Consider the following 23,800-nt stretch of genomic DNA (forward strand, 5'->3'; position numbering starts at 1 on the left):
GCAAACAGTGACAGTTTTACTTCTTCTTTTCCAATTTCTATTCCTTTTATTTCTTTTTCTTCTCTGATTGCCATGGCTAGGACTTCTAAAACTATGTTGAATAACAGTGGTGAGAGTGGACATCCTTGTCTTATTCCTGATCTTCGGGAAATGCTTTCAGTTTTTCACCATTGAGAATTATGTTTGCTGTGGGTTTGTCATATATGGGCTTTATTATGTTGAGGTAGGTTCCCTCTATGCCCACTTTCTGGAGAGTTTTTATCATAAATGGGTGCAGAATTTTCTCAAAAGGCTTTTCTGCATCGATTGAGATGATTATACGGTTTTTATTCTTCAATTTGCTAACAGGGTTTATCACATGGATTCATTTGCGTATATTGAAGAATCCTTGCATCCCTGGGATAAATCCCACTTGATCATGGTGTATGATCCTTTTCATGTGCTGTTGAATTCTGTTTGCCAGTATTTTGTTGAGGATTTTTGCATCTATATTCATCAGTGATATTGGTCTGTAATTTTCTTTTTTTGCAGTATTTTTGTCTGGTTTGGGTATCAACGTGATGGTGGCCTCATAAAATGAGTTTGGGAGTGCTTCGTCCTCTGCAATTTTTTGGAACAGTTTGAGAAGGACTGGTGTTAGCTCTTCTCTAAATGTTTGATAGAATCTACCTGTAAAGCCATCTGGTGATGGACTTTTGTTTGTTGGAAGATTTTTAATCACAGTTTCAATTTCATTACTTGTGATTGGTCTGTTCATATTTTCTATTTCTTCTTGGTTCAGTCTTGGAAGTTTACACCTTTCTAAGAATTTGTCCATTTATTCCACCTTGTCCATTTTATTGGCATAGATTTGCTTGTAGTACTCTCTTAGGATGCTTTGTATTTCTGCAGTGTCTGTTGTAACTTCTCCTTTTTCATTTCTACTTTTATTGATTTGAGTCCTCTCCCTCATTTTCTTGATGAGTCTGGCTAATGGTTTATCAATTTTATCTTCTAAAAGAACCAGATTTTGGTTTTATTCATCTTTGCTATTGTTTTCTTTGTTTCTATTTCTTTTATTTCTGCTCTGATCTTTATGATTTCTTTCCTTCTGCTAACTTTGGGTTTTGTTTATTCTTCTTTCTCTAGTTCCTTTAGGTGTAAGGTTAGATTGTTTATTTGAGATTTTTCTTGTTTCTTGAGGTAGGCTTGTATAGCTATAAACTTCCCTCTTAGAACTGCTTTTGCTGCATCCCACAGGTTTTGGATCGTCATGTTTTCATTGTCATTTGTTTTTAGGTATTTTTTGATTTCCTCTTTGATTTCCTCAGTAATCTCTTGGTTATTTAGTAACGTATTGTTTAGCCTCCATGTGTTTCTGTTTTTTATGTTTTTTCCCCTGTAATTCATTTCTAATCTCATAGCATTGTGGTCAGAAAAGATGCTTGATATGATTTCAACTTTCTTAAATTTACTGAGGCTTGATTTGTGACCCAAGATGTGATCTATCCTGGAGAATGTTCCATGTGCACTTGAGAAGAAAGTGTAATCTGCTGGTTTTGGATGGAATGTCCTATAAATATCAATTAAATCTATAGTGTCATTTAAAGCTTGTGTTTCCTTATTTATTTTCATTTTGGATGATCTGTCCATTGGTGTCAGTCAGGTGTTAAAGTCCCCCACTATTATTGTGTTACTGTCGATTTCCTCTTTTATAGCTGTTAGCAACTTACTTACGTATTGAGGTGCTCCTATGTTGGGTGCATATATATTTATAATTGTTATATCTTCTTCTTCGATTGATCCCTTGATCATTTTGTAGTGTCCTTCACTGTTTCTTGTAACACTCTTTATTTAAAATCTATTTTACCTGATATGAGTATTGCTACTCCACCTTTCTTTTGATTTCCATTTGCATGGAGTATCTTTTTCCATCCCCTCACTTTCAGTCTGTATGTGTCCCTAGGTCTGAAGTGGGTCTCTTGTAGACAGCATATATATGGATCTTGTTTTTGTATCCATTCAGCAAGCCTGTGTCTCTTGGTTGGAGCATTTAAAACATTCATGTTTAAGGTAATTATCAATATGTATGCTCCTGTGACCATTTTCTTAACTCTTTTGGGTTTGCTTTTGTAGGTCCTTTCTTCTCTTGTGTTCCCCACTTAGAGAAGTTCCTTTAGCATTTGTTGTAGTGCTGGTGTGGTGGTGCTGAATTCTCTTAGCTTTTGCTTGTCTGTAAAGCTTTTGATTTCTCCATCAAATCTGAATGAGATCCTTGCTGGGTAGAGTAATCTTGGTTGCAGGTTCTTCCTTTTCTTCACTTTAAGTATATCATGCCACTCCCTTCTGGCTTCTAGAGTCTCTGCTAAGAAATCAGCTGTTAACCTTATGGGAGTTCCATTTTATGTTATTTGTCATTTTTCCCTTGCTGCTTTCAATAATTTTTCCTTGTCTTTAATTTTTGCCAATTTGATTACTATGCGTCTCGGCGTGTTTCTCCTTGGATTTATCCTGTATGGGGCTCACTGCGCTTCCTGGACTTGGGTGGCTATTTCCTTTCCCATGTTAGGGAAGTTTTCAACTATAATCTCTTCAAGTATTTTCTCAGGTCCTTTCTCTCTCTCTTCTCCTTCTGGGACCCCCATAATGTGAATGTTGTTGCATTTAATGTTGTCCCAGAGGTTTCTTAGGCTGTCTTCATTTCTTTTCATTCTTTTTTCTTTAGTCTATTCTGTAGCAAGGAATTCTACCATTCTGTCTTCCAGCTCACTTATCCATTCTTCTGCCTCAGTTATTCTGCTATTGATTCCTTCTAGTGTAGTTTTCATTTCAGTTATTGTATTGTTCATCTCTGTTTTTTTGTTCTTTAATTCTTATAGGTCTTTGTTAAAAGTTTCTTGCATCTTCTCGATCTTTGCCTCCATTCTTTTCCCGAGGTCCTGGTTCATCTTTACTATCATTATTCTGAATTCTTTTTCTGGGAGGTTGCCTATCTCCACTTCATTTAGTTGTTTTTCTGAGGTTTTATCTTGTTCCCTCATCTGGTACATAGCCCTCTGCCTTTTCATCTTGTCTGTCTTTCTGTGAATGTGGTTTTTGTTCCACAGGCTGCAGGACTGTAGTTCTTCTTGCTTCTGCTGTCTTCCCTCTGGTGAATAAGGCTCTCTAAGAGGCTTGTGTAAGTTTCCTGATGGGAGGGACTGGTGGTGGGTAGAGCAGACTGTTGCTCTGGTGGGCAGAGCTCAGTAAAGCTTTAATCCGCTTGACTGGTGATGGGTGGGGCTGGGTTCCCTCCCTGTTGGTTGCTTGGCCTGAGGCAACCCAACACTGGAGCCTACCTGGGCTCTGTGGTGGGGCTAATGACAGACTCTGGGAGGGCTCACACCAAGGAGTACTTCCCAGAACTTCTGCTGCCGGTGTCCTTGTCCCCACGGTGAGCCACAACCTCCCCTGCCCCGCCTCTGCAGGAGACCCTCCAACACTAGCAGGTAGGTCTGCTACAGTCTCCCCTGGGGTCACTGCTCCTTCCCCTGGGTCCCGATGTGCACACTACTTTGTGTGTGCCCTCCAAGAGTGGAGTCTCTGTTTCCCCCAGTCCTGTCGAAGTCCTGCAATCAATTCCCACTAGTCTTCAAAGTCTGATTCTCTAGGAATTCCTTCTTCCGTTGTTGGCCCCCCAGGTTGGGAAGCCTGACGTGGGGCTCAGAACCTTCACTCTAGTGGGTGGACTTCTGTGGTATAAGTGCTCTCCAGTCTGTGAGTCACCCACCCAGCAGTTATGGGATTTGATTTTGCTGTGATTGCACCCCTCCTACCATCTCATTGTGGCTTCTCCTTTGTCTCTGGATGTGGGGTATCTTTTTTGGTGAGTTCCAGTGTCTTCCTGTCGATGACTGTCCAGCAGCTAGTTGTGATTCTGGTGTTCTCACAAGATGGAGTGAGAGCACGTCCTTCTACTCTGCCATCTTCTTTTTCATTTATTTCTGATTTGATCTTTATGATTTGTTTCCTTCTGCTAACTTTGGGTTTTTTCTTCCTCTTTCTCCAATTGCTTTAGGTGTAAGGTTAGCTTGTTTATTTGAGTTCCTCCTCTCTTTGGGAGAAACAATATATATGTTTTTTTCCTTTTGATCTTTTTGTGAGTGTGTATGTGTTTGTTTCTGTGTGTGATTTTGTCTGTATAGCTTTGCTTTTAACATTTGTCCTAGGGTTCTGTCTGTCCATTTTTTCTTTTTTTAGTGCAGCTTTTAGTGCTTGTTATCATTGGTGGATTTGTTTTTTTGGTTTGGTTGCTCTCTTTGTTCCTTTTTTTTAATTACTTAAAAAATTTTTTTATTTTTAAAAATAATTTTAATAACTTTATTTATTTGTTTATTTATTTATTTATCCCTTTTATTCTGAGCCGTCTGGATGCCAGGGTCTTGGTGCTCCAGCCGGGTGTCAGGCCTGTGCCTTGAAGGTGGGAGAGCTGAGTTCAGGACACTGGTCCACCAGAGACCTCCCAGATCCATGTAATATCAAATGGAGAAAATCTCCCAGAGATCTCCATGTCAACGCTAAGACCCAGATCCACTCAACAACCAGCAAGCTACAGTGCTGGACACCCTATTCCAAACAACTAGCAAGACAGGAAAACAACCCCACCCACTAGCAGAAAGGCTGTCTAAAATCATAATAAGTTCACAGAAACTCCAAAACACACCACCGGATGCGGACCTGCCCACCAGAAAGACAAGATCCAGCCTCATCCACCAGAACACAGGCACTAGTTCCCTCCACCAGGAAGCCTACACAACCCACTGAACCAAACTTACTCACTGGGGGCAGACAGCAAAAACAACGGGAACTACAAACCTACAGCCTGTGAAATGGAGACCCCAAACACAGTATGTTAAGCAAAATGAGAAGACAGAGAAATATGCAGCAGATGAAGTAGCAAGGTAAAAACCCACCAGAACAAACAAATGAAGAGGAAACAGGCAGTCTACCTGAAAAAGAATTCAGAGTAATAATTGTAAAGATATCCAAAATCTTGGAAATAGAATGGAGAAAATACAAGAAACATTTAACAAGGACCTAGAAGAACTAAAGAGCAAACAAACAATGATGAACAACACAATAAATGAAATTAAAAATACTCTAGAAGGAATCAATAGCAGAATAACTGAGGCAAAAGAACAAATAAGTGACCTAGAGGATAAAACAGTGGAAATAACTACCACAGAGCAGGATAAAGAAAAAAGAATGAAAAGAAATGAGGACAGTCTCAGAGACCTCTGGGACAACATTAAATGCACCAACATTTGAATTATAGGGGTCTCAGAAGAAGAAGAGAGAAAGAAAGGGACTGAGAAAATATTTGAAGAGATTACAGGTGAAAACTTCCCTAATATGGGAAAGGAAATAGTTAATCAAGTCCAGGAAGCACAGAGAATCCCATACAGGATAAATCCAAGGAGAAACATGGCAAGACACACATTATTCAAACTATCAGAAATTAAATACAAAGAAAAAATATTAAAAGCAACAAGGGAAAAACAACAAATAACATACAAGGGAATCGTCATAAGGTTAACAGCTGATCTTTCAGCAGAAACTCTGCAAGCCAGAAGGGAGTGACAGGACATATTTAAAGTGACAAAAGGGAAAAACTCACAACCAAGATTACTCTACCCAGCAAGGATCTCATTCAGATTCGACAGAGAAATTAAAAGGTTTAGAGACAAGCAAAAACTAAGAGAATTCAGCACCACCAAACCAGCTTTACAGCAAATGCTAAAGGAAGTTCTCCGGGCAGGAAACATAAGAAAAGGAAAAGACCTACACAAACAAACCCAGGACTTCCCTGGTGGTGCAATGGTTGAGAGTCTGCCTACCAATGCAGGGGATGCAGGTTTGTGCTCCGGTCCGGGAGGATCCCACATGCCACGGAGTGGCTGGGCCCATGAGCTGTGGCCGATGGGCCTGCGCGTCCAGAGCCTGTGCTCCACAACGGGAGAGGCTACGGCAGTGAGAGACCTGCGTACCGCAAAAAAAAAAAAAAAAAAAAAACCCAAACAATTATGAAAATGGTAATAGGAACACAGATATCGATAATTACCTTAAATGTAAATGGATTAAATGCTCCAACCAAAAGGCACACACTGGCTGAATGGATACAAAAACAAGACCCGTATATATGCTGTCTACAAGAGACCCACTTCAGACATATGGACACATACAGACTGAAAGTGAGGGGATAGAAAAAGATATTCCATGCAAATGGAAATGAAAAGAAAGCTGGAGTAGCAATTCTCATAACAGACAAAATAGAATTTAAAACAAAGACATTACAAGAGACAAAGAAGGACATTACATAATGATTGAGTGATCAATCCAAGATTAAGATATAATAATTGTAAATATTTATGCACCCAACAGAGGAGCACCTCAATACCTAAGTCAAATGCTAAAAGCCATAAAGGGGGAAATCGACAGTAACACAATCATAGTAGGGGACTTTAATACCCCACTTTCACCAATGGACAGATCACCCAAAAGGAAAATAAATAAGGAAAAACAAGCTTTAAGTGATACATTAAACAAGATGGACTTAATGACATTTATAGGACATTCCATCCAAAAACAGCAGAATACACTTTCTTCTCAAGTGCTCATGGAACTTTCTCCAGGATAGACCATATCCTGGGTCACAAATCAAGCCTTGGTAAATTTAAGAAAATTGAAAACATATCAAGTATCTTTTCCAACCACAATGCTATGAGACTATATATCAATTACAGGAAAAAATCTGTAAAAAAATAGAAACACATGGAGGCTAAATAATACACTACTTGATAACCAAGAGATCACTGAAGAAATCAAAGAGGAAATCAAAAAATACCTAGAAACAAATGACAACAAAAACACAACGACCCAAAACCTATGGGATGCAGCAAAAGCAGTTCTAAGAGGGAAGTTTATAACAATACATCCTACCCTAAGAAACAAGAAACATCTCAAATAAACAAGCTAAACTTACACCTAAAGTAACTGGAGAAAGAAGAACAAAAAAACCCCAAAGTTAGCAGAAGGAAAGAAATCATAAAGACTGGACCAGAAATAAATGAAAAAGAACTGAAGGAAGCAATAGAAAAGATCAATAAAACTAAAAGCTGGTTCTTTGAGAAAATAAACAAAATTGATAAACCATTAACCAGACTCATCAATAAAAAAGGGAGAAGACTCAAATCAATAGAATTAGAAATGAAAAAGGAGAAGTAACAACTGACACTGCAGAAATACAAAGGACCATAAGAGATTACTGCAAGCAACTATATGCCAATAAAATGGACAACGTGGAAGAAATTGACAAATTCTTAGGAAAGCACAGTCTTTCAAGACTGAACCAGGAAGAAATAGAAAATATAAACAGACCAATCACAAGCACTGAAATTCAGACTGCGATAAAAAAAAAACGTTCCAACAAACAAAACCCCAGGACCAGATGGCTTCACAGGCGAATTCTATCAAATATTTAGAGAAGACTAACACCTATCCTTCTCAAACTCTTCCAAAGTGTAGCAGAGGGAGGAACACTGCCAAACTCATTCTACGAGGCCGCCATCACCCTGATACCAAAACCAGACAAAGATGTCACAAAGAAAGAAAACTACAGGCCAATATCACTGATGAACACAGATGCAAAAATACTCAACAAAATACCAGCAAACAGAATCCAACAGCTCATTAAAAGGATCATACACCATGATCAAGTGGGGTTTATCACAGGAATGCAAGGATTCTTCAATATACACAAATCAATCAATGTGATACCCCATATTAACAAACTGAAGGAGAAAAACCATATGATCATCTCAATAGATGCAGAGAAAGCTTTTGACAAAATTCAACACCCATTTATGATAAAAACCATCCAGAAAGTAGGCATAGAGGGAACTTACCTCAACATAATAAAGCTCATATATGACAAACCCACAGCCAACATTTTCCTCAATGGTGAAAAACTGAAACCATTTCCACTAAGATCAGGAACAAGACAAAGTTGCCCACTCTTACCACTATAATTCAACATTGTTTTGGAAGTGTTAGCCACAGCAATCAGAGAGGAAAAAGAAATAAAAGGAACCCGAATCAGAAAAGAAGAAGTAAAGCTGTCACTGCTTGCAGATGACATGATACTATATATAGAGAATCTAAAAGATGCTACCAGAAAACTACTAGATCTAATCAATGAATTTGTAAAGTAGCAGCGTACAAAATTAACGCACAGAAATCTCTTGAATTCCTCTACACTAATGATGAAAAATCTGAAAGAGAAATTAAGGAAACACTCCCATTTACCACTGCAACTCAAAGAATAAAATATCTTGGAATAAACCTACCAAAGAAGACAGAAGACCTGTATGCAGGAAACTATAAGACACTGATGAAAGAAATTAAAGATGATACAAACAGATGGAGAGATATTCCATGTTCTTGGATTGGAAGAATCAACATTGTGAAAATGACTATACTACCCAAAGCAATCTACAGATTCAATGCAATTCCTATCAAACTACCAATGGCATTTTTCACAGTACTAGAACAAAAAATTTCACAATTTGTATGGAAACACAAAGACCCCGAATAGCCAAAGCAATCTTGAGAAAGAAAAACGGAGCTGGAGGAATCAGGCTCCTGGACTTCAGACTACACTACAGAGCTACAGTAATTAAGACAGTATGGTATTGGCACAAAAACAGAAATACAGATCAATGGAACAGGATAGAAAGCCCAGACATAAACCCACGCACATATGGTCACCTTATTTTTGATAAAGATGGGAAGAATATACAATGGAGAAAAGACAGCCTCTTCAATAAGTGGTGCTGGGAAAACTGGACAGCTACATGTAAAAGAAGGAAATTAGAACACTCCCTAACACCATACACAAAAATAAACTCAAAATGGATTAAAGACCTAAATGTAAGGCAAGACACCATCAAACTCTTAGAGGAAAACATAGGCAGAACACTCTTTGACATAAATCACAGCAAGATCCTTTTTGACCTACCTCCTAGAGAAATGGAAATAAAAACAAAAATTTTAAAATGGGACCTAATGAAGCTTAAAAGCTTTTTAGAGCAAAGGAAACCATAAACAAGACGAAAAGACAACCCTCAGGATGGGAGAAAATATTTGCAAACGAAGGAACTGACAAAGGATTAATCTCCAAAATATACAAGCAGCTCATGCAGCTCAATATCAAAAACACAAACAACCCAATCCAAAAATGGGCAGAAGACCTAAACAGACATTTCTCCAAAGAAGATATACAGATTGCCAACAAACACATGAAAGAACGCTCAACATCATTAATCATTAGAGAAATGCAAATTAAAACTACAATGAGGTATCACCCACACCAGTCAGAATGGCCATCGTCAAAAAATCTACAAACAATAAATGCTGGAGAAGGTGTGGAGAAAAGGGAACCTTCTTGCACTGTTGGTGGGAATGTAAATTGATACAGCCACTATGGAGAACAGTATGGACATTCCTTAAAAAACTAAAAATAGAACTGCCATACGACCTAGCAATCCCACTACTGGGCATATAACCTGAGAAAACCATAATTCAAAGGAGTCATGTACCACAATGTTCATTGCAGCTCTATTTACAATAGCCAGGACATGGAAGCAACATAAGTGTCCTTCAACAGATGAATGGATAAAGAAAATGTGGCACATATATACAATGGAATATTACTCATTCATAAAAGAAACGGAATTGAGTTATTTGTAGTGAGGTGGATGGACTTTGTGTCTGTCATATAGAGTGAAGTAAGTCAGAAAGAGAAAAACACATACTGTATGCTAACACATACATATGGAATCAGAAAAAAAAAATAGTTGTGAAGGACCTAGGAGCAGGACGAGAATAGACGCAGACCTACTAGAGAATGGACTTGAGGACACAGGGAGGGGGAAGGGTAAGCTGGGACAAAGTGAGAGAGTGGCATGGACATACATACACTACCAAATGTAAAATAGATAGCTAGTGGGAAGCAGCCACATTGCACAGGGAGATAGATCAGCTCGGTGCTTTGTGACCACCTAGAGGGGTGGGATAGGGAGGGTGGGAGGGAGGGAAATGCAAGAGTGAAGAGGTATGGGGATATATGTATATGTATAGCTGATTCACTTTGTTATGCAGCAGAAACTAACACTCTATTGTAAAGCAATTATACTCCAACAAAGATGTTAAAAAAATAAATTAAAAAATAGAAAAGTAAAAAAAAGAATCCGCCTGCCAATGCAGAGGACATGGGTTCGAGCCCTAGTCCAGGAAGATCCCACATGCCGCGGAGCAACTAAGCTTGTGCACCACAACTATGGAGCCTGTGCGCCTAGAGCCCATGCTCTGCAACAAGACATGCCACCGCAATGAGAATCCCACGCACCGCAATGAAGAGCAGCCCCGCTCAACCGCAACTGGAGAAAGCCTGTGTGCAGCAACAAAGACCTAAGGCAGCCAAAATAAAAAAATTTTTTTAAATTTAAAAAAATGCTTAGTACTCCCTCTGGCACATGGTAAGCACCGTGTAAGTGTTTTAAAGCAAACAGATAGGTAGTTTCAATGGATGGATGGGTAGGTAGCTATTGTTCCTAAATGTTAAGTGCTACTGCCTGACCTCTGACCATCTGCACTAAGGGGCACGTTCCCTGTGAAGCAGCACTGCCCCAAGAAGGACTCTGGTATTGAGTAGGAACATATATGATGTATCTCATTCAAGATGACTCATCTTAAAATCTATAGCACAAAGGCCTTTCTAATTTCCCCCTTACATATAATATCCTCTATTCAAGTTCTTCCTCCTTGTTCTTGAGTTTTATATTCAGAATGCAGGTAGGTTTTTAAAGGGGTCTGAGAGGGCGCCCCAAGAAAAAGCCTGCAGTCAGGTCAGCTTCCCTTTTAATACAGGGATTCCCCTTCCCAGGCACCCACTGTCCTCAATCCCTGCTTCTTCCTCTTCAAGGTAAAGGCTGGCAGGTGATTCATGTGACACCATCACCATATCACGTCTCCAAGAGACACAGGTTTCCTAACCACCAGGAGCTAACTGTAGAAGGAAGGACTCAGTTGCCTGTTAAAGGACTGTCTGCAAGATTACAAGGCTGGTAGAAAGCAGAGATCCCCTTCTCCTCATCACTAAAATCACAACCCGGCTTCCCCGTAAAAGAGGGAGGTGCGAATTATCTCCTTTTCCCTGGATATCTCCCTGGTATACAAGTACATATGGATAAATTTCTGGGTTTTTCTTGTTTAAAAAAAAAAAAAGAGGGAAGTGCAAAGCAAACGTGTTTCATGAACAGAATTGACTGTTCAAGTCCAGGTGGAAGTGGGAGAGCTGTGGGGTTTGTGCTCAGTCGTAACAGAAACATGTCTGATTTCACTGTGGTTCAGGGCAGATCTGTGGGCAAGTGAGCCAGTAATAGGCAGCAACATGAGGAAGCCTTCAGACCCAGGTCATGGGACAGCCAGAAAAACAAATTCTAAAAATACAGCCCAACAGGGAACCAGGTAGGAAGGCTCTGGAGTCAGAAAGACATGGCTGGATGTTTTGGTTCCAGTATTTGTTACTGGGGCTTTCCTTGGATAAGTCCCTTGGCCTTCCTGGGCCTCAGTTTCCCCATCTGTATTATCAGGCCCTTATGTCTCTTTCATAGGGTTCCTGAATGCAAATGAGATAATCTCACGAGCATGTTGATGACAGGGCCTGGGCATGGTGGGCTACTGATGTCATTGACCCCGTGTGAGAGCAGGGCGTCTGTGTGTGCAATGGGGGTTTCACAGGAGAGCATGTGTGAGGCCCTGTTATGGGGCCACTGTGTGTTGGACACTGTCTTTGGTCTCTACCAATGGTGGCAAATGGTCCTCACACTCGGTGCCACTATGCAAACCAAGGGCAGTCAGGCCAGTGCCCATCAGTGGAAAGTCTACATTTCAGAGTATTTTTAAAGTGTAAATGTCTTACCTTCCAACAAATAATAAGACAACTTTAATTCAATAAAGGTTTGTCTGCTATACACATTTCCTTAGGAAAGATGACTTTAGTATTATATAAGAGTGCTTTATAACTGGGATACCAACTGTAGGCAGATAACTGAGGACTGTTCACAACATTCTGTTCCCAAGGCATGTGTAAGCAGTTACTCTACAATTCTGACACACTTCTGTATAAACAGTGTCTTCCTGCATAGTCTAAAGAATTTACCTCATCTCTGTGAAAGAAACTGCAGGCTCTGATCTGAACTAATTTTTATTCTTCTTGAGTATCTAATTCTTAGCTTAAGAATATCAGTTTTCCTTGCATACTTTGATGTTCCTTTCTCCAAAGAAAATGTGCTGAAATGTGAGAATTACAGCAAAGTGCTTGAAAAAGGATGGCTCAAACTAGAAAGGCTTTATTTTGACACCTAAAGATAAAAAGTGTCCCCGTACCTGAATCACGTGGTCATCGCTTGTGATTTCTATGGCTTCGTGACAGTGGTCTAATGCTGTGAACACTGAATTACAGGCCCTGAAAGTTGCAAAAGATTGATGTTAGTTCTGCTGGAAAACCATGAGCATTTCATCTGTTAATTTATCAAAGTAAACAGTGCCTCAGGTTCATTAAAACCAAGTACCTTTCGATATTATGTTTTGGGGGGAAAAAAAAGAAACCTAGCCTTTCAAACTAAATGAATAAACAATAGCATGCATTTCTATGCATATCATGCAGAGAGAAGAATGTAATCTGGCAAAATCATCGTGGATCGTGAAATGAGCTCCGTATGTGCTGGATGAAACCTTCATACTGACACAAGAGAACAAAGATTCAGGAGATGGTCTCATAAGCCCCTATGTTCTATGTCAATGACATTCTTCTGTTCCATTCACGGCGGCAGTCATGGAGAAGTCCCATCCCCATCAATTAGAAAAACCTAATTAAGCCCAAATTAGATCTGAGGTATTCTGGCCTTTTGCAACAGACACAGAAATATTTTTTTCTTTTCTTACTTTTACGACCTAGATAAGCAAGCCTTTATGGTACTTGCTACACCCACCAGCCTGATGAAAGGCAAATATGGCTGAATTCCCCTTGCCTGGTTCATTTTACAGCTCTCCAGGTGGGCACTATTCTTGATGACCTTCCTTGTATATCTGGAATATTTGAAATCATTTCAATTTCTCAATTTCTTGGGTAACATTTTAACTACCTTCCAAATTTAGAGCAACTCCAAATACAGTAAGTTATCTACTATCTAACCCAGCAAGTATGTGGCTAGTTACTAGAGCTTTGTTATTTGTACTGGCTGTTTAAAGAATCCCAGTGAAGGCTTTCTTATACATTACCAAAAAAATGTTAATCTACTGGATTGATGTTTCTTCTTATAAAACGAACTCTTATAATGTTATTCATCTTTCCCTCTCATAAGGCATCTAACTTTGCCATTCTATTTTGAACTGTTTACAAGGGAGAGGGCAGAAGAAACTGGGTGAAACTTGGTTCGGTATTTGGCCAGTTATGGGACCTTGGGCAATGTTTTCTCTCTGCTGGCCCTCAGTTTCCTCATCTATAAAATGAAGATAACACATCTTACAGGTTGTTGTAAGAATCAAAACAGTTTATGTGAGGCGTGTCTCAAAATACTTGGGATGATATAAGAATTCAAGACATAGTACTTGTTATTTGTAAGATCTCAGAATAATATTTTTGTTCTCTAAAGCTTTCAAAGGCTGTTGGCGAGAAGAAAAGTGAATCATAACCTATCTTTTCTCATGAGTGTATCTGAAATATCAAACCAAGAACTGCTTTCAATAATAGCAAGGCAGCCTGCACAGAAAGGGAAGGATTTTAGCCCATTGACGGGTAGCGCTCCTGTCGCTGCAGAGATGAAGACACAGGTGTGGGAGGGTAAGTAAAGTAAGTAATCATGATGCAGGTGAGTGGAGGAGAACATAACCCTAACCCCACTGAGATTTCTGATAGGTGTGGGATGTTTTCTTATTTAAATGGCTCCAGTCTAGGGTTCTCAAAAAACTAAAAATAGAACTACCATATGACCCAGCAATTTCACTCCTGGGTATACATCCGAAAAAAAACAAACACACTAATTCAAAAACATACATATATCCCAATATTCATAGCAGCATTAGTCACAATAGCCAAGATATGGAAGCAAACCAGGTGTCCATCGACAGATGAATGGATAAAGATGTGGTATATATATACAATGGAATACTACTCAGCCATAAAAAAGAACAAAATTTTGCCATTTGCAGCAACATGGATGGACTTGGAGGGTATTATGCTAAGTGAAATAAGTAGACAGAGAAAGACAAATACTGTATGATATCACTTACATGTGGAATCTTAAAAAAAAAGCAAAAAAACCCCAACTAGTGAATATAACCAAAAAGCAGACTCTCAGATATACAGTACAAACTGGTGGTTACCAGTGGGGAGAGGGAAGGAGGGAGGGGCAATAAGGGGTAAGGGATTAAGAGGTACAAACTATTAGGTATAAAATAAGCTATAAGGACATACTGTATAACAATATTTTATAATAACTATAAATGGAGTATAACCTTTAAAAATTGTGAATCACTATATTGTAACCTATAATACTGTACAGAAACTATACTTCAATTAAAAAAGTAAATAAAATAAAATAAAATAAATTGCTCCAGTCTACCTAACGTGAACTGTATACTGTCCTATTAGCATTGCTGCATTTGTAAACATGATCATTTAAAATGTGAAAAAGGATTCAAAGAGGGCTTTAAAATTGTTACCAAAGTCACTACTGCATCACCTCTCATGGAGAGGCAAGCAAGAACTAGTCTTATCCCAAGTTTGCTCCAGGCACTTGGGTCCAGAACCCAACTCCGCACAACGGGAAAGCGTTCCCTGTCCTCCAGAAGTCTGATGCGGAAAATCACAATCTGTGTGGGCTAGTTCCTTAGCTTTGGGAGCTGGATAACTAAGTGTTAAAACATTTGATCAAATGATAAATTCCCCTCTTGCCCAGGTATTTTCTTAAAGTACCTGTGTGGCTCAATTAAGTATGTAAACAGCTACTTCAGAGTATGACTGTTTTTGTCAATTCAACAGGCTGCCTCATACAAGATGTTAGCTCCAACTGCCAAAATGTTATCTATTAGATGTTCACTGCAAAGCATACACTATCCTGTGAGAGTATAATGCCCAATGGGACAAAGCAGATCCTTTTTGACAGTTAAAGTGAAAGTATATTGGCAGGATGAGTAGATTATTGCCTCGGTGACAAACGCTACTGGACTGCCATGTGTAGATCTAGGCTTTAAACCAATTTGTTGATGGTTCTATTTAAATAAACCTGCAGCAAAATGAGGTAATCAATTTGAATCACGTTCCTAAAGTTTGGGAATTTAATTGCTTGTATTAATTATTAATATTCTTCATGCAGAAGAACCTTAGCTTTATTAATTTTCTGTTCTTGGGAAACCATGTAACTCTGCACCTCAAATGTATTTTAGTAGCCTTCAGTTTGAGAAGCTGGAAAATTGGAAAAAGCACAAGGGAACCAGAGCCCATGTAGTGCTAGTGATGTAACCATTTCCCCTTCATCTTCTTAAAAGTCCGTGAAGGTCTGCAGAGAAAAAGTAAATATTATAGGGACCCAGGTAGAAAGTCTACAAAGAACATAGTGCTCTGATGGGGTGCAGAGTGCATCCGACTTAAAGCAGGGTGCCTGGACGCTACTCCAGCGCTGCCACCCACATGTTGGGTAGCTGTGATCATGCCCAGAGTCTTCCCGGCTCTCAGCACTGCTGTCAGTTGTCTGGGGTGGTTGGGTTATATGACCTCCTGTGTCCCTAACAAAGGCACCCTGGAATCTACTCAAACAAAACACAAACACCCCACCGCAGACACGCACACACAAGGGTAGGACTGGGCAAGGTGGTAGCGTGCAGGGAGAAGATTCTGAACACAAAGCCACATCCCAGCAGGGGTTCGGGAGCAGCAGGGAGGGGGCTGTGGACTTGCTATCCACCAGCACCACTCCTAGGCAGTGACAAGGCAGGGGCCGGTTACTTTAATCCATCACAGATCAGTTTCTACTTCCGTAACACAACGGGGCTGTCATGCAGAGCCCACGTGAGGATAAAGTGCTCTATAAATATCAGCCAATAATGAGAGATGTGGTGTTCCATGGAATACTAAGGTTTGCCCATCAGAAACTGATTCTAAAATGGAGGACTGCTACTGTCTTAAGATTTGGAGTAAAATAAACATGATGATTTGGGTGTAACCCCTAGGTAACAGATATCAGACTGCCTAATGATGAAAAAATAGCTTGTACTTGATTAGTGTAAACTCATCAGCTTAAACTCTCAATAAATAGCCAAATCCTATCTGTATTTTGGTTAACATAGTTCTTTTCATGATAAAGAAGCATAAGAACATAAGCAATAAATGGTCATCAGTTAGCCCATACTTCCCTAGACATTCCCCCTTTCATGAGTTCTGTTCAATAAAGTAATTCATCACATGCACACAGAAATGTGATTTTGTTCTGTCTTTAAAAGTTATTCCCATATAATGGAATTTTTAAATTAGGTATGTTATGTTTGATCACATGACCTTTTTTTCCTTGGTTAAGTAAATATGGTTACCATACATGAAGACTGGACAGAAGCGTCTGCCTTCAACATTCAACATCATCCTTGCAGTACAGACTGTCCTTGCAGAATGCTAGTAATGTCACGTATTTAGCTGCAGCTGGGGGTGGAATTGCAGGGAAAAGTATTATATAATTAGACTATAATGATTCTGGCATTGTATAACAAAGAGCCTCATTTTCCCCATCTGCAGCAAGTGACAAAGTTGCCTGCCAACCTCTGGGGTGCAGGTAGATGCTTTAGACATCCTTGAATGCCCTAAGGAGCTGGGGAGACCATGGAGGGTCACTGTCCACCCCCATCCACTGGGCCCAGATATCATACACCCAGGGAGAGTCAAACCATACACACACACCCTACTCCTCCAAAGGACAGAAAAGAAGTTGGAGACAGTTGAGATACAACCAGCCAAAAAGCATCAAAAGAAACTGACCATTTAGTCCTCCTCTGTCTTCTCCTGTGGAGAACTCTCGCCTTCCCTCCCCCTCTGCAGGGGCTGCTCTTGTGCTGGTTGCTTGGGGAGGTCCCAACCAGCCAAGCTGAAGCTGATGCGGAAGGTGAGGGGACTGGGGTTCTGGGCAAACCCACCTTCCTGGGACCGCTGCTGCCTGGGCGAGGTCCATTCACCAGCTTTACATTGATTTGCATTAAGAACCTGAGCCTTTTCAACGAGCCCAACGCTCCCAAACAGCTCATCACTGACGGGTGAGAAGTTATGGGACTCACAGAGTGTTGTGTAGTTAGAACCTTGCCGAGTTCTGAACCTAGTGAGTCCTTGAAAAGTTTTCAGTGCCCTGGCTCTACGCAGATTTCATCAGCACAATAACTTGAAGCCCTTTCATTTAGCCCTGGTGCTGCCTGGGGATGTTTATTTCAAACGGCCAGACCTGCCTTCGTCATGCTCCCCATGGGCAAGGCACCTTCTAACCTCTTACATGTGCCATCACATTTAATGCTGCCTAAGAAAACTCAAGTAGTCATTTAAAATAAAATGAGGAGTGCTTGCTTCAGCAGCACATATACTAAAACTGGAACGATACAGAGAAGATTAGCATGGCCCCTGCGCCAGGATGACATGCAAATTCGTGAAGCGTTCCATATTTTTATAAAAAATGAGATACTAAAATAAGTAAATAAAATAAAATAAGGGAATTACCTATCAAAGCAATAAGGCGTCTGCTGTTCATTTTTGTTGTAGAAAATGCACAGTTGAAGAATTAAACCAAAATGAAATCTCTCTTTTCCTAATCCTATTTATTGTGAAAACATCTAAAATAAAAGTACAGTCTTTTTACCCTAAATAAAACAGAAGAGAGCCCCAGGAATAAAAACAATTAATGTACAATTAAAAATCATAAATTGCTATAGTAAAGGCAATGCGGTTTTCTTACGAAATTCTATTAAGTTCTCTGCAGCTAATAAATATATGGATAAAAAGAAACCAAGGGATTTAACTGACACTCAAAAATCATTGGCAATCTTCCTTACCAAAGAATTTCCACTGGTTTGAGATTCTTTTTTTAATACTTTCCCACCTCAAAAGGGACTGTTTATCCCCACACTTAATTTCTTAGAGCTCTCTATCCACCAAACAGTTGACTTCCCTGAGCAGGGTGAACCCCAGAAGAGCCTGCCTCTGGGGGTTCATGCCAATCCATTTTTCTTCCAAGGGACAGAGGAGGGCCAAGAAAAGTTAAGTTTAGAAAGGGTTCTGTTCTCTTTGAATGCAAATTCAGTCATCAAGGTAAGAAGTATAACCATTTCAATGAGATGCTATCCTACTTATTTTTCACTGAGCCTGAAAGCCTTGTGACCCCTCAGTGGGCCAGAGAGAGAAGCCAGGGCCCTTCTGGCATCCCATAGCCTGGAGCCACTTGGGACTGGTCTATGAAGAGCTATGAAGAGCCTCTTCCTTCCCCTGCTCTCTCTGCTGAAGCGGGGCAGGTTGAAGAAATCAGGGTCCTAAGAGTGTGCTGGAGTGGAGCCTGAGCAAAACCAGGCATGGGCTACAACTCTGATACTCCAAGACGTCCCAGAAGCAGAGCATCCTACCACCGAGACTCTGAGAGAATCTGTTCATCTCAGAAGTAAGCACCAGAGAGAAGTTCTTAAAGCACTAGGCATGCGTAAAGAGACTTAAAGTCAGTTTCTTGAAGATACTTCATGCATATTGAGGCCACAAGCAGGCCTCATGAAATTGCTCTCACGGATCTGTAGCGATTACCATAGTTAGCATAATAAATATTCCCACGGGTTTGCCCCTATCTATCACAATCCAAGTAGGAATTTATAAATGTTGCAAGTACAAAGTAGAAAGTAATCCTCAAAGGCTTTTCTTAATCTTGAGCTAATTGTACAGAAGTTAACAGTACTTTTCCAAGCATATAATTTTAAAACTGCTGTAAATAGTGGAAAATATTGTCAAAAGAAGAAACGCCTCCAATTTATTTCATTATACCAATTGGCTCCCAGTTTAGACTCTGCCATTTACCAGCTACGGTTACTTGTTCAACAGCTTCAGAGTCCCTGGGATTCCGCTAAGAACCAGTAAACCTCAGCCTGAGGACAGACAAGCTTTGCTACAGAATGGTTAACTTTGTATTCATCCTATTTTGCTACATACCTTAACTTGAACTGTGATCGAACTTCCCCATGTTCTATTTGAATCAGTTCATTATAGCAAGCAATTATGCTGCTATTCTCCATAAATCTCTGGGAAAAAAAAGCAAAGGTAATACATAAGACATATACAATTACTTCTTAAATAGTCAAAGAAGCTTAACAGTTTCTCCAACCTCAGGTAACTCTGTTATATAAGACAACTAGTAGGTAAGATGAGGTGAAATAAAACAGTTGTCAAGTGTTTGAAATGCTTGTTTAAATGTATAAGAGACAAGAGAGCAGATAACATTGCATAGTTATTTATAACAAAGGTGGGAAAAACATTATGAACACTCACAGGAAAATAAACACACGAGGGATAGAACACCTTGCCCAGCCTTGCTAATTACTGAAACACCTGTGCTTCTGTTGCACTAAGGAAAGTCTTCTAAAACCTGAGCCTGGACGTGTTCATGGCGTGCCACACTACGAGTGATGTCTTCTGGTGGGGAGAGGCAGTCTTTGCTTCCTTCCTCATCTTCTGAGTGCCTAACGCATCCTGCCCCTTCTCATGTCTGTCTGTCTGTCTCTCTCTCTCTCTCTCACATACACACACACACACACACACACACACACACACTCTTCCACACATCTAGCATGGATGGCTTCTCCCGTGGAATATCTGAGAAGCTCCCTGACTTTCCCTGTGCCTCTGGTCCCCACCAGCCCAGGAGGAAGCTGGGAAGGGCTAAGGACAGAGGGGGAACCATGAACACACACAGAGGGAAACACTTTCTATTTACGAAGCAAAGTTAAACATGGTGAGGTTCTGGTTCAGCTTCTGGATGGGTGGAGATGATGTGTCAGTCTGTAACTGAGCTCTGAGTGGTGTTAGCTGATGCTTCATGAAGTACAAAAAAGGATCTGTGATAAAATAAGTCTTTGAAAAGGTTGGGATAAACAGGTTCCTTTGTTTTAAAACAAAAACCTCAGAAGTAAACTTCTGTTGACTAAGTCTAATTTATTTGCCTTAGGCTTTTATTATGCCTCTGTGTCTATGTGTGTAGGTATATATTTTATATGTATATATTTATATACATATAAAATCATTCTATATTTTCACTTTCATATTTACGTAGGAACGTTTTTCTTTTTTCCTTTATATTTATTTGTTTATTTAACATCTTTATTGGACTATAATTGTTTTACAATGTTGTGTAAGTTTCTGCTGTATAAAAAAGTGAATCAGCTATACATATACATATATCCCCATAACCCCTCCCTGTAGGGTCTCCCTCCCACCCTCCCTATCCCACCCCTCTAGGTGGTCACAAAGCACCGAGCTGATCTCCCTGTGCTATGCGCCTGCTTCCCACTAGCTATTTTACATTTGGTAGTGTATATATGTCAATGCCACTCTCTCACTTCATCCCAGCTTACCCTTCTCCCTCCCCGTGTCCTCGAGTCCATTCTCTACATCTGCGTCTTTATTCCTGTCCTGCCCCTAGGTTCTTCAGAACCATTTTTTTTTTTTTAGATTCTACATATATGTGTTAGCATACAGTATTTGTTTTTCTCTTTCTGACTTACTTCACTCTGTATGACAGACTCTAGGTCCATCCACCTCACTACAAATGACTCAATTTCGTTTCTTTTTATGGCTGAGTAATATTCCATTGCATATATGTGCCACATCTTCTTCATCCATTCATCTGTCGATGGACACTTAGGTTGATTCCATGACCTGGCTGTTGTAAATAGAAATGCAATGAACACTGTGGTACATGACTCTTTTTGAATTATGGTTTTCTCAGGGTATATGCCCAGTAGTGGGATTGCTGGATCATATGGTAGTTCTATTTTTAGTTTTTTAAGGAACCTCCATACTGTTTTCCATAGTGGCTGTATCAATTTACATTCCCACCAAGAGTGCAAGAGGGTTCCCTTTTCTCCACACCCTCTCCAGCATTTATTGTTTGTAAATTTTCGGATGATGGCCATTCTGACTGGTGTGAGGTGATACCTCGTTATAGCTTTGATTTGCATTTCTCTAATGATTAGCGATGTTGAGCACTCTCTCATGTGTTTGTTGGCAATCTGTATATCTTCTTTGGAGAAATGTCTATTTAGGTCTTCTGCCCATTTTTGGATTGGGTTGTTTGTTTTTTTGATATTGAGCTGGATGAACTGCTTGTATATTTTGGAGATTAATCCTTTGTCAGTTGCTTCGTTTGCAAATATATTCTCCCATTCTGAGGGTTGTCTTTTTGTCTTGTTTACAGTTTCCTTTGCTGTGCAGAAGCTTTTAAGTTTCATTAGGTCCCATTTGTTTATTTTTGTTTTTATTTCCATTATTCTAGGAGGTGGGTTAAAAGGGATCTTGCCGTGATTTATGTCATAGGGTGTTCTGCCTATGTTTTCCTCTAAGAGTTTTATAATGTCTGGCCTTACATTTAGGTCTTCAACCCATTACTAGTTTATTTTTGTGTATGGTGTTAGGGAGTGTTCTAATTTCACTCTTTTACATGTAGCTGTCCAGTTTTCCCAGCACCACTTATTGAAGAGGCTGTCTTTTCTTCATTGTATATTCTTGCCTCCTTTATCAAAGATAAGGTGACCATATATGTGTGGGTTTATCTCTGGGCTTTCTATCCTGTTCCATTGATCTATATTTTTGTTTCTGTGCCAGTACCTAACTCTCTTGATTACTGTAGCTTTGTAGTATAGTCTGAAGTCTAGGAGCCTGATTCCTCCAGCTCCATTTTTCTTTCTCAAGATTGCTTTGGCTATTCGGGGTATTTTGTGTTTCCATACAAATTGTGAACTTTTTTGTTCTACTTCTGTGAAAAATGCCATTGGTAGTTTGATAGGGATTGCACTGAATCTGTAGATTGCTTTGGGTAGTAGAGTCATTTTCACAATGTTGATTCATCCAATCCAAGAACATGGTATATCTCTCCATCTATTTGCATCATCTTTAATTTCTTTCATCAGTGTCTTATAGCTTTCTGCATACAGGTCTTTTGTCTGCTTAGGTAGGTTTATTCCTAGGTATTTTATTCTTTTTGTAGCAATGGTAAATGGGAGTGTTTCCTTAATTTCTCTTTCAGATTCTTCATCATTAGTGTATAAGAATGCGAGAGATTTCTGTGCATTAATTTTGTATCCTGCTACTTTACCGAATTCATTGATTAGCTCTAGTAGATTACCCTCTACCAGAGGGTAGCATCTTTAGGTTTCTCTATGTATAGTATCGTGTCATCTGCAAACAGTGACAGTTTTACTTCTTTTTTGATTAGGATTCCTTTTATTTCTTTTTCTTCTCTTGTTGCTGTGGCTAAAACTTCCAAAACTGTGTTGAATTTTTTTCTGCATCTTGAGATGATCATATGGTTTTTCTCCTTCAGTTTGTTAATACTGTTTATCACATTGATTGATTTGCATATATTGAAGAATCCTTGCATTCCTGGGATAAACCCCACTTGGTCATGGTGTATGATCCTTCTAATGTGCTGTTGGATTCTGTTTGCTAGTATTTTGTTGAGGATTTTTGCATCTGTGTTCATCAGTGATATTGGCCTATAGTTTTCTTTTTTTATGAACACCTTTGTCTGGTTTGGGTATCAGGGTGATGGCAGCTTCATGGAATGAGTTTGGGAGTGTTCCTCCCTCTGCTATATTTTGGAAGAGTTTGAGAAGATATCTTCTCTAAATGTTTGATAGAATTCACCTGTGAAGCCATTTGGTCCTGTGCTTTTGTTCGTTGGAAGATTTTTAATCACCGTGCTTGTGATTTTTAATTTCAGTGCTTGTGATTGGTCTGTTTACATTTTCTGCTTCTGCCTGGTTCAGTCTCAGAAGGTTGTGCTTTTCTAGGAATTTGTCCATTGCTTCCAGGTTGTCCATTTTATTGTCATATAGTTGTTTGTAGTAATCTCTCATGGTCCTTTGTATTTCTGCAGTGTCAATTGTTACTTTTCCTTTTTCATTTCTAATTCTATTGATTTGCGCCTTCTCCCTTTTTTGTTGATGAGTCTGGTTAATGGTTTATCAATTCTGTTTATCTTCTCAAGGAACCAGCTTTTACTTTTATTGATCTTTGCTATTGTTTCCTTCATTTCTTTTTCAGTTATTTCTGAGCCGATATTTATGATTTCTTTCCTTCTGCTAACTTTGGGGTTTTTTGTTCTTCTTTCTCCAATTGCTTTAGGTGTAAGGTGAGGTTGTTTATTTGAGATGTTTCTTGTTTCTTAGGGTAGGATTGTATCGCTATAAACTTCCCTCTTAGGACTGCTTTTGCTGCATCTCGTAGGTGTTGGGTTGTCGTGTTTTCATTGTCATTTCTTTCTAGGTATTTTTGATTTCCTCTTTGATTTCCTCAGTGATCTCTTGGTTATTAAGTAGTGTATTGTTTAGCCTCCATGTGTTTGTATTTTTTACAGATTTTTTTCCTGTAATTGATACCTAGTCTCATAGCATTGTGGTTGGAAAAGATACTTGATACAATTTCAATTTTCTTAAATTTACC

General features: G+C 39.5%; 1 protein-coding gene across 10 annotated transcripts in view; it reads right to left on the bottom strand.

Moving 5' to 3' along the window:
* PDE8B (phosphodiesterase 8B) overlaps positions 1-23,800 on the bottom strand; it is a gene marked incomplete at both ends in the record, with an annotated part of 271,807 nt that overhangs the window by 103,423 nt on the left and 144,584 nt on the right. For all 10 annotated transcript variants that reach the window (XM_079702699.1, XM_079702696.1, XM_079702701.1 and 7 more), the window contains 2 exons: positions 12,466-12,544; positions 19,295-19,383. In XM_079702699.1, coding sequence (XP_079558825.1) covers positions 12,466-12,544; positions 19,295-19,383 — 168 coding nt within the window. The remainder of the gene's footprint in view (positions 1-12,465; positions 12,545-19,294; positions 19,384-23,800) is intronic.

Source organism: Hyperoodon ampullatus, assembly GCF_949752795.1.
Source record: "Hyperoodon ampullatus genome assembly, chromosome: 4".
NCBI lineage: Eukaryota > Metazoa > Chordata > Mammalia > Artiodactyla > Ziphiidae > Hyperoodon > Hyperoodon ampullatus.